The sequence below is a fragment of the Callorhinus ursinus genome, unplaced genomic scaffold (genome assembly GCF_003265705.2).
Source record: "Callorhinus ursinus isolate GAN/ISIS: 27379988/994484 unplaced genomic scaffold, GSC_fseal_2.0 scaffold6, whole genome shotgun sequence".
Taxonomy (NCBI): Eukaryota; Metazoa; Chordata; class Mammalia; order Carnivora; family Otariidae; genus Callorhinus; species Callorhinus ursinus.
Genome location: NW_027397068.1, coordinates 22,474,616 through 22,490,753, shown reverse-complemented (window position 1 = coordinate 22,490,753; position 16,138 = coordinate 22,474,616). Strand labels below are relative to the sequence as shown.

The 16,138-nt window shown below is 33.5% G+C and overlaps 1 protein-coding gene across 6 annotated transcripts in view; it reads right to left on the bottom strand.

Annotated features, from left to right (window-relative positions):
* Positions 1-16,138, bottom strand: part of GRIK2 (glutamate ionotropic receptor kainate type subunit 2) — a 778,198-nt gene that overhangs the window by 33,920 nt on the left and 728,140 nt on the right. For all 6 annotated transcript variants that reach the window (XM_073893710.1, XM_073893711.1, XM_073893709.1 and 3 more), the window contains one exon: positions 2,788-3,013. In XM_073893710.1, the coding sequence (XP_073749811.1) occupies positions 2,788-3,013 (226 nt within the window). The remainder of the gene's footprint in view (positions 1-2,787; positions 3,014-16,138) is intronic.

Genomic DNA, 16,138 nt, shown 5'->3' with positions numbered 1-16,138 from the left:
CATTTCATTTCTTATTCTTTAATAAACATTGTATTCTACTTGGAAAATAATTTGGAGAATTTCCATTATATAGTTTACCCCCACCACTGCCCAACACATGTGATCTCAGCTACACTTGCATAACTGGAGAATAAGAATCCAAGGTTTTGTGGGGTTTTTTGTTTGCTTGTTTTCACTTCTACAGTGACTGTGGAATCATTATTTGGGTCTGTTATATAAATATAGCAAGATGTTGTGGCGCCTGAGTGGTTCAGATGGTTAAGCGTCTGCCTTTGGCTCAGGTCATGATCTCCAGGTCCTGGGATCAAGCCCCATGTTGGGCTCCCAGCTCTCTCTCTCTCTCTCTCTCTGCCTCTCCCTTTGCTTGTGCTCTCTCTGTCTCTCCCTCTCAAATTAATAAATAAAATCTTTAAAGTATATATATAGCAATATGTCGTGTTATAAGAGCTAGTGTCTCAAAATTCTCTCAAAGCCAGTCCAAGCTATTTTGAACTACATGATAAATTTGAGCAAACTTTACCAAATATAGTAGAATTTAATGTAGAAATTTTTTGGTGAAGTCATTATGGTGGAAAAGTTTTGGACTTCCCAGACATTTGAAAGATGCTAGAAATGATCTCAAAGAAACAAAGACATTTATAGTATTGTAATTTCTGGAATTGTTTATGAAATTGGATTTTCATAAATCTCTGCCCAACTTTCTAACTATTGTATATATGTTCATTTGAAAGAAATTTTCCTAAATTAAAGTTAATCAAATTTATGAGTAAAGATAAATTGACAAATATAGCTATGCTATTTATTGAATATGAATACATGAAGATCAGTTTTGACCTGTCAACAAATTTGCAGAAGTTAAGCCTCAGAAAAATTATATTATTTATTACTGTGATGGGCCAGTGAATAACTATTTTCCCCTTTATTTTAAAAAATACATTGATGTAATTAAAACATGATAATGTGTTATTTTTTTTCCTTTTATATAGTATTAGTTTCCTCTTTCTGCTCTAACAAATCATCACAGGGCACCTGGGTGGCTCAGTCAGTTAAGCACCTGCCTTTGGCTCAGATCATGATCCTGGGGTCATGGGATTGAGCCCCACACCGGCTCCCTGCCCCTCCTCCTACTCTTGCTCTCTTTTTCTCTCTCTCTAATAAAGAAATAAAATCTAAAAAAAAAAAAATCACCACAAATTTAGTGGCTTCAAACGACACAAATGAATTATCTAATAACTTTGAAGGTCAGAAGTTCTAAAAGTGATATGTCTGCAAGGCTGCATTCCTTCTTCAACCTCTAGGAAAGAATTTGTTTCCTTGCATTCTAAACTAACTCCTAAAAGTCATCGGCTTTCCTTGGCTTGTGGCTCTTTTCTCCCATGTACAGTTCAGCTGGTAGCATTTTCAAATCTCTCTCAGTCTCTTTCTCCTCTCAACTCCCCAACACCATGGTCTGAATGTTTGTGACAGCCCAAATTCCTATACTGACACCTAATCTTCAATATGATGGTATTTGGAGGTGGGGCCCAATTAGTCAGTGGATGGTGCCCTAATGAAGGAGATTAGCACTTTTATAAAAGGGACTCCAGAGAGATCCCTGACCATCCTGCCATGTGATGACACAGTGAGAAGACAAGCCATCTATTAAACAAGAAGCAGGTCTCACCAGACAAGGGGTCAGCTGGCTCTTAGATCATGGACTTCCAGTTTACAAACTGTGAAAAATAAATTTCTGCTGTTTATGTGCCACCCCATCTCTGGTATTTTGTTATAGGTGCCTGAATGGATTAAGACATTTTGGGGGAGCCATTATTATGCCCACCACATGTACACATGTACTGTAATGTTATGTATGATCGCACTTGTCATATGAATATATAGACATATTCATATATATTATACACATATATTAATTTCAATAAATCAAAATTTTCATTGTCTCTTCTGACAATTGTTATCCTTTTTCTTTTCACTTCTTTTTAAGATTTTATTTATTTATTTGACAGAGAGAGAGAGCACAAGCAGGGGGAACAGCAGAGGGAGAAGGAGAAGTAGGCTCCCTGCCAAGCAGAGAGCCCGATGTGGGGCTCCATCCCAGGATCCTAGGATCATGACCTGAGCCGGAGGCAGACGCTCAACCATTTGACCCACCCAGGTGCCCCATTTCTTTTTTTTATCCTTTATTTCATGATTATTATTGAAAATAATTTTGTCATATGAAAGAAAAAGGTTGTCAAAAATAATTAATCCCAGTGTCACATAGGCTAGATATGTTACTGGTAAATAGTCTGCAATTTCTCTTAAATAAAACAAATACCATCTCTAAATAGAACAGTAAAACAAATATCCACAGAAACCAATGAACCACTTGTGGCTCATTCTTTTAATTAACTTTCTAATACTATACTCAATACTATACTATAATAACTCAAATACTATACTCATAAACCACAAATCTGAAAAAATAAAATACAAAAACTTTTATTCATAAAATATTTTTTAAATGTAGAACTGAGAGGGTCTTTTACATTGATGTTGTGGGTTTTTTTCAACACTGATACAGTAGAAATGTCTACTGACCCTTTTGGTAGAAATCAATTTTTCCTTTGTTACTTACCTATTTAGAAGCAGATGTCCAAATTGCTTCTTGATTTTATACAGTAACAGAACATAACAGGATAGATTTGTTAAAAACAGAATTCCTAATGGCATATGGAGGCACTGTTTTTTTTCCTTCTCACAGCAACTAAGATTAATGAACAAAGAACCAGTGACTGACATAAAACCTACCCATGGGGGTGCCAACGCCATAACCTTTGGAGTCTATAAGGCCGCCAATCTGTGTCAGGTTACAATTCCGCTGTGTAACAAACTCAATGGTTGTTGACTCCATTAGGAAAGCATAATCAGAGGTGAGGACTCTCTGGATTCCTTCTTCATTACTTTTGACGAGTACTGACTGCCTCCTGCTACTCATAAAGGCCCACATTTTGTCATACGTAGATATTTTTGATTTCTAGGAAAAAATAAAATAAGTAAGAAAGATATTCCTTAGTTTCCATGTGATCCTACAATATTTAGTTGGAATTGACTGTATTTCATTGACTCATACTACCTTATAATTGTCTTATTAATAATAGTAATATCTAGACAAAGAAATTAAAATCTGTATAAAAAAGTTTCTTGTAGCAATTCCTTATCTCATATTTCCAGGTATAACGCTGAGTTATTTAACAAACATATAAAAAATAACCTAAAGTTCAAAAATGCATAGCTAGTAAATCATAGAAAGCAATAATTAAAAATAACAAGATTAATAGGAGGAACTTTTGTGCTTATATCTCACATGAGTATCTCATGTATATAATTGTATCTTTCACCATAACTATAAAATCAAATTTGGAAGACACAGACACTGGACACCAACTGACACTGCAAAACTTTGAGTTTTTGTTTGTTTGTTTGTTTTTGTTTTTCCCAGTATGATTGACTATAAGACCGATGTCACATTATCCTCCAAGTGTACACAAAGATGTAGGTTGAACAAAAAAAGCAATTTGTAACAAATAAAAATTTCCAATGGGACACAATCTGGACACCACAGAACATCTTTTAGCCCAACTCAGGACAACAGGAAATCTATCATTCAGATCTACTAACTAAATATTCCTGGACCAATAAAATTGAATAGTTTTTATGTCCACCTGAAAATTCTCAATAAGGCTTCACTAGGATTTTGTTAGTGAAGGAAAGAAATGGGTTTTGTTCAGAAGGCACTGGTAAAAACGTAACCATGGACAAGGTTAGCATCTGCTTATGAAAAGCTCATCTGTAAACGCTTACCCTAGTTATATCCTTATACAAATACAAAAAATAATACTGAAGCTATAAACACAAAGAGAATATTCACTATATTGGCTTCACTGGCATAAAAAGTTAAAACTGTTTTCAAATAAATAGATATGCAATCTTTTTACAGTTTAAGCACATATTTAGGTCCTACATGTGCCAGGTCATAAATGAGATATTACCACTCCTTCCACTAAAAGGAAGGTGCACAATAATATTTAGAAAAATTCAAACACTATTTCAATGATGATAGAAGAAAAACCTTACATTTACTGGGGGTAGGGGGACCTAAATGTACAATGAGTGCTTTCTAAAAACAAGTATAGCATTAAGGCTAAGGAGGGTTCAAATGCAAACCTTTGCTCTCCAGTGAAACACTAAAGCATGTTAAAAGGCCAGCAGCTCAAAGTTTAAAAGATAGCAGCTAGAACATCTAGAATAAGATTGATAGGACTACAGATGTGAGAAGCTGTGGTGGCATTTCAATTATTTTAAAGTAAAATAAGCATATGTTGGAAATAGGAAAGAAAAATGAAAGGAATATTTAAGGTTATGATGAAATCCTTATTGGAATAGTAAGACCAATAGTGAGATTTTGCATAGACTCATTTGACTCTCCAAATCAGTAACATACAAGGATAGGCAGAACAAATTCACTTCCTTTCAAAGGTAAAGAACTTATCTCCTAAGACTTTGCATTGAGAGAGACCTAAATACAAAATAAAATCAAAATTAAAGCTCATCTGCAGATTAAGGAGCTTTTATATTAAAAAAAATTAAATTGGACAGTTTTTGATTTAGTAAATCTGTGGCTGATAATAGATAGATACACAATCCCATAAATAATAATTCTAAAAATGTATGGCTTCAAAACTGCACTCTCATCAGTTGGCAATTTAAAAGGTAACTCTTTAAAGGAGAGGGATAGTGTAATATCATAATATAAGCATACTCTCCAAGGCCAAAACCAAGCAGAGAGATAAGAAAGAGCATAAAAAGTTATTTTTACTTGTATTGGCCATAAATTGCCTAAATTCTCTCTTTTGTTTCAGTTATGAGAACATTAACAATTGATGTTTTATTGCTTTAGTTACATGATTTCCAATTTCTGATAACACATTCCATTCATTGATAAAAGATAATTTAAATAAAACTTGAACACTAGTATTTTTGTCTCAAAGAGGGGGGAACAGAATATTTACAATGGCACTAATCATTTAAATATGTCTATATATTTATAAAATGATACATAATTATGTCTTTCTCTTTTTATAACTTATTATATATTAGAATTTCACAATATTATATACTATAAAAAATTATATTAGAAGTAGTATTTTTTAATTTAAAGACTATGTATCACAAGATTTTTTAAAAAAGAGAATTACATTTTTAACGGTATGACATATCCCTAAATATGTTGCTGTGTAAACAGATCAAATTTTTTAACAACTGAAAACCAAGAAATTAAAAACTAATCCTAATCTATCCTTTGCAGATATATATAGTTTCATTTTAAATTGATGTGAATGTAGAATTATTTTACATTTGAGATATCTAATCTATGATCTTTAATTGATGAAATAAGGATTTTGCAAAATGTATTTTCATACAAAATTCTTTGACTGCTTTCCTGCACTGATATTTTATTTCTGTGAGTACTTCCTAGAATTACTATTGATATTCATTTTGACACTAATTATTTCCAACCTTCCATTGCTACACAAGTATCTCCTACTGATTTACTTCCAATTTTCAGAAATCTATTGTCTATGATTTTTGTACAGTTTCACTCATCTTTCTACCTGCAGAAGATATAAATATTTCTATTATTCTTAAAACTGTAGAATAGGTTTAGATAGAAAAGTCACCCAAATTGTTTTGTTTATCTTAATAAAAATAAAAAACCCGAATAAGAAATATTTCAATTTAGAAAAATTATCTGATGGTCACAGATATTCTATGTGGCTTTTTGCTTGATTTGTTGTCATTCTTCGACCTCAATTTCCAATTTAGCAGAGTCACTTCTTTGCACCTCCCATTTATGGCTATAAAGAGATATTTTTAAAAATCATCACTGCCTCTGTGGGCTCTGTGTGTGTGTGTTAGTGGGGAGATGCCATTCAATTCTTACCCATTTCTACAGAAAGTTGAAAAGGTGGACTAATCTTTAGCATCTTCGGGCAATCTTATTACTTCTATTATAGTTAGTAGTGAAGAGAATCTGGTGCATCAGGTTTAAAAACAAAAGGTCTGCACAACATGAATTTCACTGAAACCCTCAAATTTAAAGAAGCTAAGACAACTTACAAAGTATTTGAACAAAGTATCTGAACAAACTCATAGGCTGAATATGAAGCTTAGGATTCTTTTTTCTCAATAAACCTGACCATTCAGAAATAATTAGTTACTTATCACTTAAGTAATATATAGATTCTGAATAATGTGGGCTGAGTCAGAAGTAATGATCATTCGTTGTGTATCTCTTATTAATGGAATCTATGCAAGTTGTTCTTATGCAAGCCCCTTAATATCTTTGAATTTCAGTTTTCATAATAGTCAAATAACTTTGCCAACTTCTCAGTGTTTTTTGTGAGGATCAAATAAGATACTATGTGTAAGCACACTATACAATAGTGAGATATTTTTATAATTCCAATTATTTTTTAAAAAGAGGGCATACCACCAAATGCTTATATGTTAATTTTCTTAAAAAAAAAAAAGACCAAGCACTGTGGCAGAGATGGCAAGTTGAATACAATCTTTGAGTACATGTTCTCTCCCATGGTATGAAACCACAAGGTGAAAAAGAATGGGACAATGTACAACAGAAACAAAATTTTGGAAGCTGGAAAGAAGATAGGTGAATTGTAACTTCCTTAGAGTTAAGTAACCTTTAGAACCCTTTCCTGCCCACAAAACTTTCAGAGATTGGCATCTTTATATCCCTCTCAAAGCCAGAATGATCAAAGATCTAACAAAAGTAAAAATTATTGAAAGAATGTCTTTGAAAAAGTTAGATCCTTGATCCCCTTTCTTTCTCTGAGCAGCATAATAACTGCTCCGTCCCACCCAGAGGACTAGAGGATTTTATTCTCTAAAGATGAAACAAGAGCACACTGGACACAGGAGAGCCAGGGGAGGCCATATTGAAACCAGAAGAAATAAGGCAGAGTCTACAACCCAGCCCTGTTTCTGTCCGGCTCCTTAGAATTCCTCCAGTAGAGATAATGGAAGTTTTTTTCAAGCAAAACTGAACTTCACCAGAGAGATAATGATGAGCAGTTAACACAGATAAAGTTCAACATGTGTGAGACATTATTCTAAATTATTTATAAATATTAAATCATTTTAATTTTACAAGATTTCTATTAGGTGATACGTATCTTTCCAGCCATCCGACGATGAGGAAACCAAAACACAGAGAGGTTAATAATTTGCCCAAATTCCTGTGGCTACTTAGGGCAAAACCAAGAATCAAACATGAGCAGATTAGCTACTGAATTCATATTCTTAATCATCACACTACATTGATTCTATGTAAAGACACATATCATGGATTCCCAACAAAATGACCCAACATATCATGCTATGGCAAAGCTCACAGTTTTTCAGCTTTGGGCAAGCACCCAGGGTTTCCAGTGAGCCTTTTAGAGTCTGCTATATATCATCAAACACCAAAGATATTTGAAGGAAGCCTCTAACATGAAATATAAAGAAAAAAACAAAATGGCATAAATGTTTTCAGAGAGGTAAAAGATACTGCATAAATGAAAATGAATAAATAAATAATAAATACATAAATAGGCTCTGTTGAAAGAAAACACATTCAGGGAACAAATATATATTAAAAATCTTGTATCAAAAATGAAAGCCTCGGGTGCATGGGTGGCTCAGTCGTTAAGTGTCTGCCTTCAGCTCAGGTCATGACCCCTGTATCCTGGGATCGAGCCCCGCACCGGGCTCCCTGCTCTGCGGGAAGCCTGCTTCTCCCTCTCCCACTCCTCCCTGCTTGTGTTCCCTCTCTCGCTGTGTCTCTTTCTGTCAAATAAATAAATAAAATCTTAAAAAAAAATGAAAACTTCAAGTGAAATTTTAGAAAACAAAGTAAGGAAATCTCCAGAAAAGTAGGAAAAAAAGTTAAAAAGACAGAAAAAAAGGAAAGAATGCCCTGAAGAAGGATCATGAACTGACATCTAAAGCCTGAGTCCATGTCAACTACATAATGAGAGGTGAAGAACTTTCTAGACAGGGGGAAAAGCAGTTAAGAGATGCCATCTTGGACATGAATTTGATGGGTTGGCATACTGAAGGAAGTATGCTTTGGCTGGGGCACATAGAGTCAAGGAACATGGTACTAGAAGATGACAGAGAAATAGATAAAGGGTGACCAAGATGGCCTGTTTCCCTCAGCTTTCTCAACTTTAGATGAGCTTCTTCCTGTGTCCAGGCCCCTGACTTCACTTTTACCCTGGCCTTTCCAGAAACCAGATGGTCTAATCACTGAGGTCCCTTCTCTCCTTTTTCTTAAATTATTCACTTTAGAAAATATGTAATTGTAAATTCTTCTTTTGCATCTTTCAGATGCAAATCTTTAAAAGCCTCTCCATCAGCTTTACAGTTTAAGACCCAGGAGCCATCCTTGGAATATAATCATCAAAGAAGAGAAGCACCTCTAATATCCAGTCTCTCTGGGAAGAAAAGAGTTTAATTTATGTGGGCACTTTAAGTTATAAAACTACCTCCTGTCATGAAGGCACTAAAAGTTTATTTTTCCTTTGGGTAAGACCAATTAACAAATACAGATGGCTATGATGCCCCCAGCACAGCTCTTAGGAACACACAGCAGCAATCTAGGTGGGAAACAGTACTTGCACTATGTAAGTGGTGTTGGAAATAAGGAGAAAACTAAGACTTCAAGGTGTGTGTGTGTGTGTGTGTGTGTGTGTGTGTGTGTGTGTTATGGCTAAGGCTTGGTCATTATTAAACTATAGGAAGTAAGAAGAGAGTTAGATTGAAAGACTTACTGGTTTCTGGTTTAAACTGAGAAAGAAAAAAATAATATCAAAACAAGGTTGGGGAAAAGGTTATACCTAGTAGGTTGGAGGTACCTAAAAAACATCTAAATAGGTCTGTCATGTGAAGTTAGATATCTAAGTCTGGAGTACAGGGGAAAGGTAAAAGCTAAAAATATAGATTCTGGAGTTCTCTTGGATATACAAGACAAAGTAGTGGATAGATGAGGAAAGAAGACCCCAGAAGAATCCTAGGATCAAACTTAGTGCAATTTTGAATTTCAGTGGCTGGCAGAGAAAACAGCTTGCAGATGAGACACACAGAAAAGTGAACAAAGATTAAGGAAGAAAATATGGAAATTGTGGTGCTGCAGAAATCAAGGCAAGAAAATGTTTAGTGAATGAATGCTCACTTGTAGTGATTGGCCAAAAAAAAATGTATACAGTGAGAACTGAATAATATTCTTTGGACTTGGTGAGAGAAAGCTCCTTATTAGCAAAAGCTAATTTAGTGGAGTGAAATATTTAGAAGTCACATAGAAGTGGATTAAGGAAGGATTTGGAGAAAGCTAAATGGAGCCAGTAAGTGTCAAAAAAGAAAAAAATGTAGGACTCTGAAGAATAGGAGATCCATGGCAGTAGGTAGAAGAATATTTTGGTTTAAGTAAGATTTTCAAAGATTAAAGATATTGAAGCATGTTTAAATGCCAGTGGGGGAAGTTCCAGGAGAAAAGAGGTTTAAAAAGCCAGAGAAAGAAAGACAATTAATAATGCAAAGTTTCTAATAAGGTGAATCTCAAGTAGAATAACAGAGGATTTAAAACACTGCAATTAGCTTGATCTTTGATTTCAAAATATTTATATTAAACACATGTGGAATTATATTGATACTCTACGTCGTATTGTGTAAAGAGAAAACAAGAAGCCTCAGCTGGATTTATTTTTAATGAGATAGAAAAGTGTTGAACATTTTCAAAGTAAAGTAGACTATAGGATCTTTGAGGTTAAAATCAATAGGTGGGAGCTGTACAAATTAAAGATTAGGAATAAAAATGCATTTAAAGTTAGTAAGCAAGTAATTAAAACTGAAATCAACAAAACAAGTATTTGCATACTGAGTGTGAACGTTGTATGTAAACTTAAGAAAGGACATATAAAGTTGCAATGTGAACTAAAGATTGGAGGTGAAAGTTGATGGGACATGTTGAAAGAACCACATACACTATGTTTTGCTTAATCTGCTGTGTTTAAGATTGGTTTCATTCAATGAAATAGCTACCGACCATCATCAAGGGACAAGATAAAATCATGGATGGGAACTAAGCTACTGAACTAAAATGTACAGTCTTTGAAGGTTTTCTAGCTTTAGTGTTATAGAGAGGTAAAGACCTACATAGAACACCAGGAAAGACTCAGGAATTGGGACATAGCTTGGCCCTGTGCATCACTGCTGCCAATCTGATTAGGAAAGACTTTCCGTATTTAAGAGAAATATGAAAAATGAAAGTCAGGTCATGAGATAAGCATGAAATAACATAATTCTCTGTAAGAAAAGCATTGAAATAATGACAAATTAGAGCATCATGGAGAAGCTGTTCAGGTAGAGGTTAGTCAAATAAAATAAATATTGAATTAGTGAAAAAAGAAATCTTGTTTTACTCCTTTACTATACAGATGAGAGAACTAAGGTTATGTCGTAAGAAAAAAAAATTTGGCAGTGAAGATAGATTTATAAAGAGAAAAGTGATGATAGGATTTATAAGGTCATGATTTTATAGAAGAATTTTAATTTCATAATAAGATACTTATTTAGCAAAAATGAGAAACATTCTTAAGTATTATCCATACAGTTATGTTGTACGTAATCATTTAGATAAATAAAGTTAAACAAATAAATTAAATCATGACTCATATTTCTTGAAATACATATTAAAGTCAAAGCACTACAGAGGAAAAGCATATTTTAAAAATTTTCTAAATAAAATCTTATTTTCTCAAGCAACTTACCCTGTCATTCTGAACACCAGAATCAATTTCTTTTTTGTTGTTTTTGTGCCTCACATTAAAGACACTTTTTCTTCTATGTTAAATTGGATGGATTTAGGATGTCAATGTTTAGCAGTGTTTATTTTATCAAACTGCTGAGGTTTGTAAGCTGACTTGGTTTTTGCTACATCAGCACAAAACAAAACAAAAAAAAAACCTAGTTCCTAAGGCACTGTCTTTTTATAATAGTTTTATGGGCCATGAAACATCAACAAAGGATAAAAGAAAAGATTCTTGTCAAGAATAAACCTAAAAAGAACCAGAAATACAACACTTCCTAAAAATTCACAGATGCCGAATGATTTGTGCTCTAAAAAGAGCATTCAGTGTAAGTACTTAAAATATTTTAAACATAGCCAATGATTTAAAATTTAAGGATATATTATTTCATGATTTAAAATTTAAGGACATATTAGTTTTAGTTTCTGGCAGAACTCTAAATTTGCAACCTGAAATTATTTGGCTCTTTACAGATCTCAAATAACTAATGGTTTCAGGCAATGCTTTTCCTGATCATTTTAGAGATAGATTTTTAGAACTGGTGAGATATTACTGTAAGGATAATGCTTTGAAATTTTGTTTCTGTGTCTTGAAAATGTTATGAAAGCTAATAAAGTAAGGATTACTCTTGTACCATTTGTATAGATCTTTTCTTATTGGGAAAAATATATTTTACAAATACAAAGCCATCTTCTGTTTTAAAAAAAAATCTTTAGCTTAAATTCTTTAGCACACAAATGAAATCTTTCTTTTTACAAATGAATTCTTCATCTTCGTTTTGCTTGCTCTCAAATACAAATTAAAATTTAGAAACCATATTGTGATAATTAACCTTGTAAACATAAAAATGATAAGAAAATAACTATCAATATTTGTGTGACCTCCAGAAGCAAGAATTTAAATTTACTTTTTAAGTATGTTCTAGAGGAAAGTTTATTTTCATGAATGAAATGCAAAATCTTTAACATTAATTTGTTTGAACTGTCATAGCCACAAAGTATCAAGAACACAGACAATCCAGTACTATTTTTTATATAGTCTATTTCCCATTATATTAGAAATATTGACTACAACTCAGATTCTTTAAAAATATTAATCAAGTGGTACGACAACCAAAACATCTTGAAATAACTTAAAAAAGACTTCCTGTTAATACACTTATTTTGATTAAAAAAAAATTCAGGAAAAGATGTTTTGCCTTCTAAACCATAATGTCTGGCAGAATTTGTTGGACTTTAGTGTATGGATGAATATGGTGAAATTACTACAAGACGAGACAGGAACTTCTGATCATTCTTCATAATTACCAAAGTAAATTTGGTGCTATTGGACACTTACTCAAATTAATCCCTCTCAATAAATTCCACATGACCAATTCTGTTTCTAATATTAACTTAAATATTTGGATATAAATGTTATAATAATATTTCCTATTTTGTTATGAAAAAGTCACATGTAATAGTCCCTAATGCATGGTTTATGGTTCGAAAATGGCCCCGACCAAGGTCTCCCTTGGTAAAGGAGAATTTGGCTGAGATTTGCATTTTAATGTTTTATTACAGTAAATAAATTACCAACAATACTGGAACATATGTGCTAGGTAAGAACAGCTGAGCTCTATCTGGACTCATCTGACCTTGGTCACTAGGAAATTAGAGTTAATTCAAGAAAACAGGACTGAAGCCATATGTGGTTCATATTAAAGGTGATTTTGAGGCTAGTGCAGTGATCTGAAAGCATTTGGTTGTTAGCAAACCTGTCAGTCCTTGGAATAATTCTGGCAGTTTTATCTCAAGGCATCTGCAATCTCTTAAAACAGGATATTTGAAGAGAAGGACAATGAAACAGAATGCTTTTCTCCGTGTTACTGAGAGCTAATAGAGGAATAAGAGACACCTTTATGACTGAGCATAATATGATGGCCAGCAAGTTTAAAATGATCTGGTACAGTTAAAGGCAGTTATTGTTTTTAGGTGGTTGAACCAGTATTTGATAACTCATTCTGCTCTATTCAGAATCTCTGATATAATGAGTTTTCTGGTTATTGCATTTTATTCTTTAAATGAGATATCTTGAGGTTTGGTCAAATGTTTTCTTTTCTTATAAATAATAGTAATCAATAGTCTATTTTACTGTCATTTGGCTAGACTTAAATAAAATTAGGAAACTTGACTTCACCAAGTCAATAAAGGACCTTGAATAAGTCACAATTTTTTGGCTATGTCTAATAAAAAGCTTCCCTACCAATTTCACAGAAATATTATGATGAATAAATGAAAAAAAATATATGAAGTCACTTTGACAAGCTATCAAGCTCCCTAAGATATCAGGATATCACAATTTTATTCTTATCTCAAGTTTCATGTAATCAAATCAATGGAGAAACATAGTAAGTCTATACTATGACTGCAGCATTTGCCCACCATGTTATTTTATTTATGCTTTTACCTTTAAAATAATTTATAATTTTTAGAAATATTGAGGCATTCACTTGCTTACTCATTTACTCAGTTGTTCTTTCATTCTGATATTTATTGAGCACCAGCTGGGTGTAAAGGATCATGCTGAGGCATTGTGTCTGCAGAGATTAGCCAAAAACAAAGCATGGCCCTTGTCCTAGTAAAGCTTAAAGTCTCATAATACATGACAAGTAAACTAAGAATTATGAAATGGTGTGATAAATGCCATGACAAATGACAGATGAGGTGTAACATAAATTGATGAAGGAAGACAGGACAGAAAGTCAGAGGAAGTAATTTTCTTTCCTTTAAGATTGAGATCATAGTTTTTCTGGGTCCTTACTCTTTTCTAACTGAAACACTGAGCTTTGAATAGGTGTGGGAAACACATACACACAAACACATACACCACAAAAAAATCCCTCGACATTTGAGACTCTTTTTTAAAAAGACTTATTTATTTATTTATTTATTTATTTATTTATTTATTTATTTATTTGACAGGAGAGAGAGAGAGAGAAAATGAGCAGGGGTGGGCAGAGGCAGAGGGAGAGAATCTTCAAGCAGATTCCCAGGTAAGCATGCAGCCCAACACTGGGCTAAATCCCATGACCCTGAGATCATGACCTGAGCTGAAACCAAGAGCTGGGTGCCCAACTGACTGAGCCACCCAGGTGCCCCAACACCTGAAATTCTTAAAAGAGTCATCATTCTCACTTTTAGTCAGCACCTTTCCTAGGGTTTCTTAATTTTATTGGGAGATGAGGCAAACCTCACCAAAATACCTTAAAGATATGTATAATATCTGTATTGTTATAACCTTTATACATTAAAATATATCCTAAATGAATGTTTTATTTCTAAACAGTGAATAAATGGCCTCAGTTAGGTCTCAGGGACTTAAGGGAGAGGAGATGAACAGCCTTATTAACATCTGCATTCACTGACTGGACAAGCCTATTTGATTTAATATTCATGAATTTAATATGTATAAAGTAATTGTATTAATGACTATATGAATCCTTAATCTGAGGTACATTTTAATTACAAGGAGCACACTCTAGCCTAGAGGCTTGAATTTGCCATTTTCTCCAACTGGAACCCACTTCCCTTGCATATTTGGGTGCCTCACTCCTTCATTTCCTTCTGATCTTTGCTCAAATATCACCTTTTCAAGGGAATTTCCACCATTTGTCTTATTTATAATTCCCACTGCTCGCTTACCACAGATATGCCTCCTGCTTTATTTTTATCCACAGCACTCAATAACTATGTAGTATATTATTTATTTCCTATTTTTACTTATGCATCTGTTCAATTTCTATCTCCACCCACTAGGAGATAAATTCCATGAAGATGGAGATCTTTGTCTTGTTTTGCTCATCCTGACACCCCTAGACCTAGAACAGTGCCTTGCATATACGACTGGGTATTTTTTGAATAAATGAACCAAAAATGCATAGATGAATGAATAAATACATACAATGGAATTATTTCTATTGGGCTAAAATTTAAAAGACAAGAATATTAGTCTCAGCTCTGGTGTTACCAAGCTAAGTGATACTTGGTGAGTAATTCCATCTCTCTAGAACTCAATTTGCTCATATGCAAAATAAATGGGTTAAACCACATAAATGCTAAGATTTCTTCCATCAAAGAAGGTCTACATAACTATGCGTATTTAGAAGAATAACTAGGTAGATTTACTTCTCTCACATTCTATTCATGCCTTAATTTAATAAAGAAAAGAATACCGCTGGCTTAGTTTTAAAGCAAAGCATAAATAAAGCCCCATCATTGCACTGCATACAGAAATTTAAGTTTCATTTCAATGTTAAAATGTAGTTTTAATGTATTAACAAAAAAATTCTAGAATATATTTCACATTCCACATATCTCAAGGGTGGGAAGTAGGATTACTGTCTTCTTTGTTCTTTTCCCAGTTCTAAATCATCACCGTCCTAACCCCTTTTGAAAACAAACCGAGGTACAAAACCCTACTCTTTCAAGACCCATGTCCTATAATCTTACTACCTAATCTCTCTTACTACAGTCTTCTATTCATTTCTGGGTATTGCCATCATTCTTAGAATATTGTAGGACCCAGATGTTTGTTACTATCAGTGATGTACTAGCAAATGTTTAACAATTGGTTTCCTACAAAAGGGGAAAAGGCCCGGATTTGTAGTGTTTCCTGGCTTTTATAGTTTAAATATTCCTACTATTGCCATTTTAAGCTATGGATATGATATCAACCAAACTATAAAATTCTTGAAAAGTTCATTCCTGCAAGTCAGTACAAGCCAGCTCCAGTACACCCCTGCTCATCCTTCGCTGAAAGTTCTGAGTGACTTCACAGTTATTTGACAATCATTTCCAATGACTTACTTAGTAGAGCCTTAGCCACCCACATCCATGGTCATATAGTTTATCAACACCTAAATTTTCTTTACTTTTAAAATCAATTACTCAAATAACCTACTCCATGATTATAAGCTCTTCCTTTCCTAGAGTGCTTATTCAATTTCTTTACTATTTGCATTTTCCAAGCTCATTGGTGCTTCATGCCCATTAATGGCCTACATTCCAATTCATTGGAATTGGTAGTAGTACTTTCTACTTCTTTATATTCCACTGTGTTCAAGTGAGAGCTCATGATCTGTAATTCCAAAATTAATGTTGCTAATATCCTAAACACAACAACCTCCCTCTTTTCTTTGGACCACTTAACCTAACCTCAATCTTGAATAAACCCAACTACTTCTAAATTTG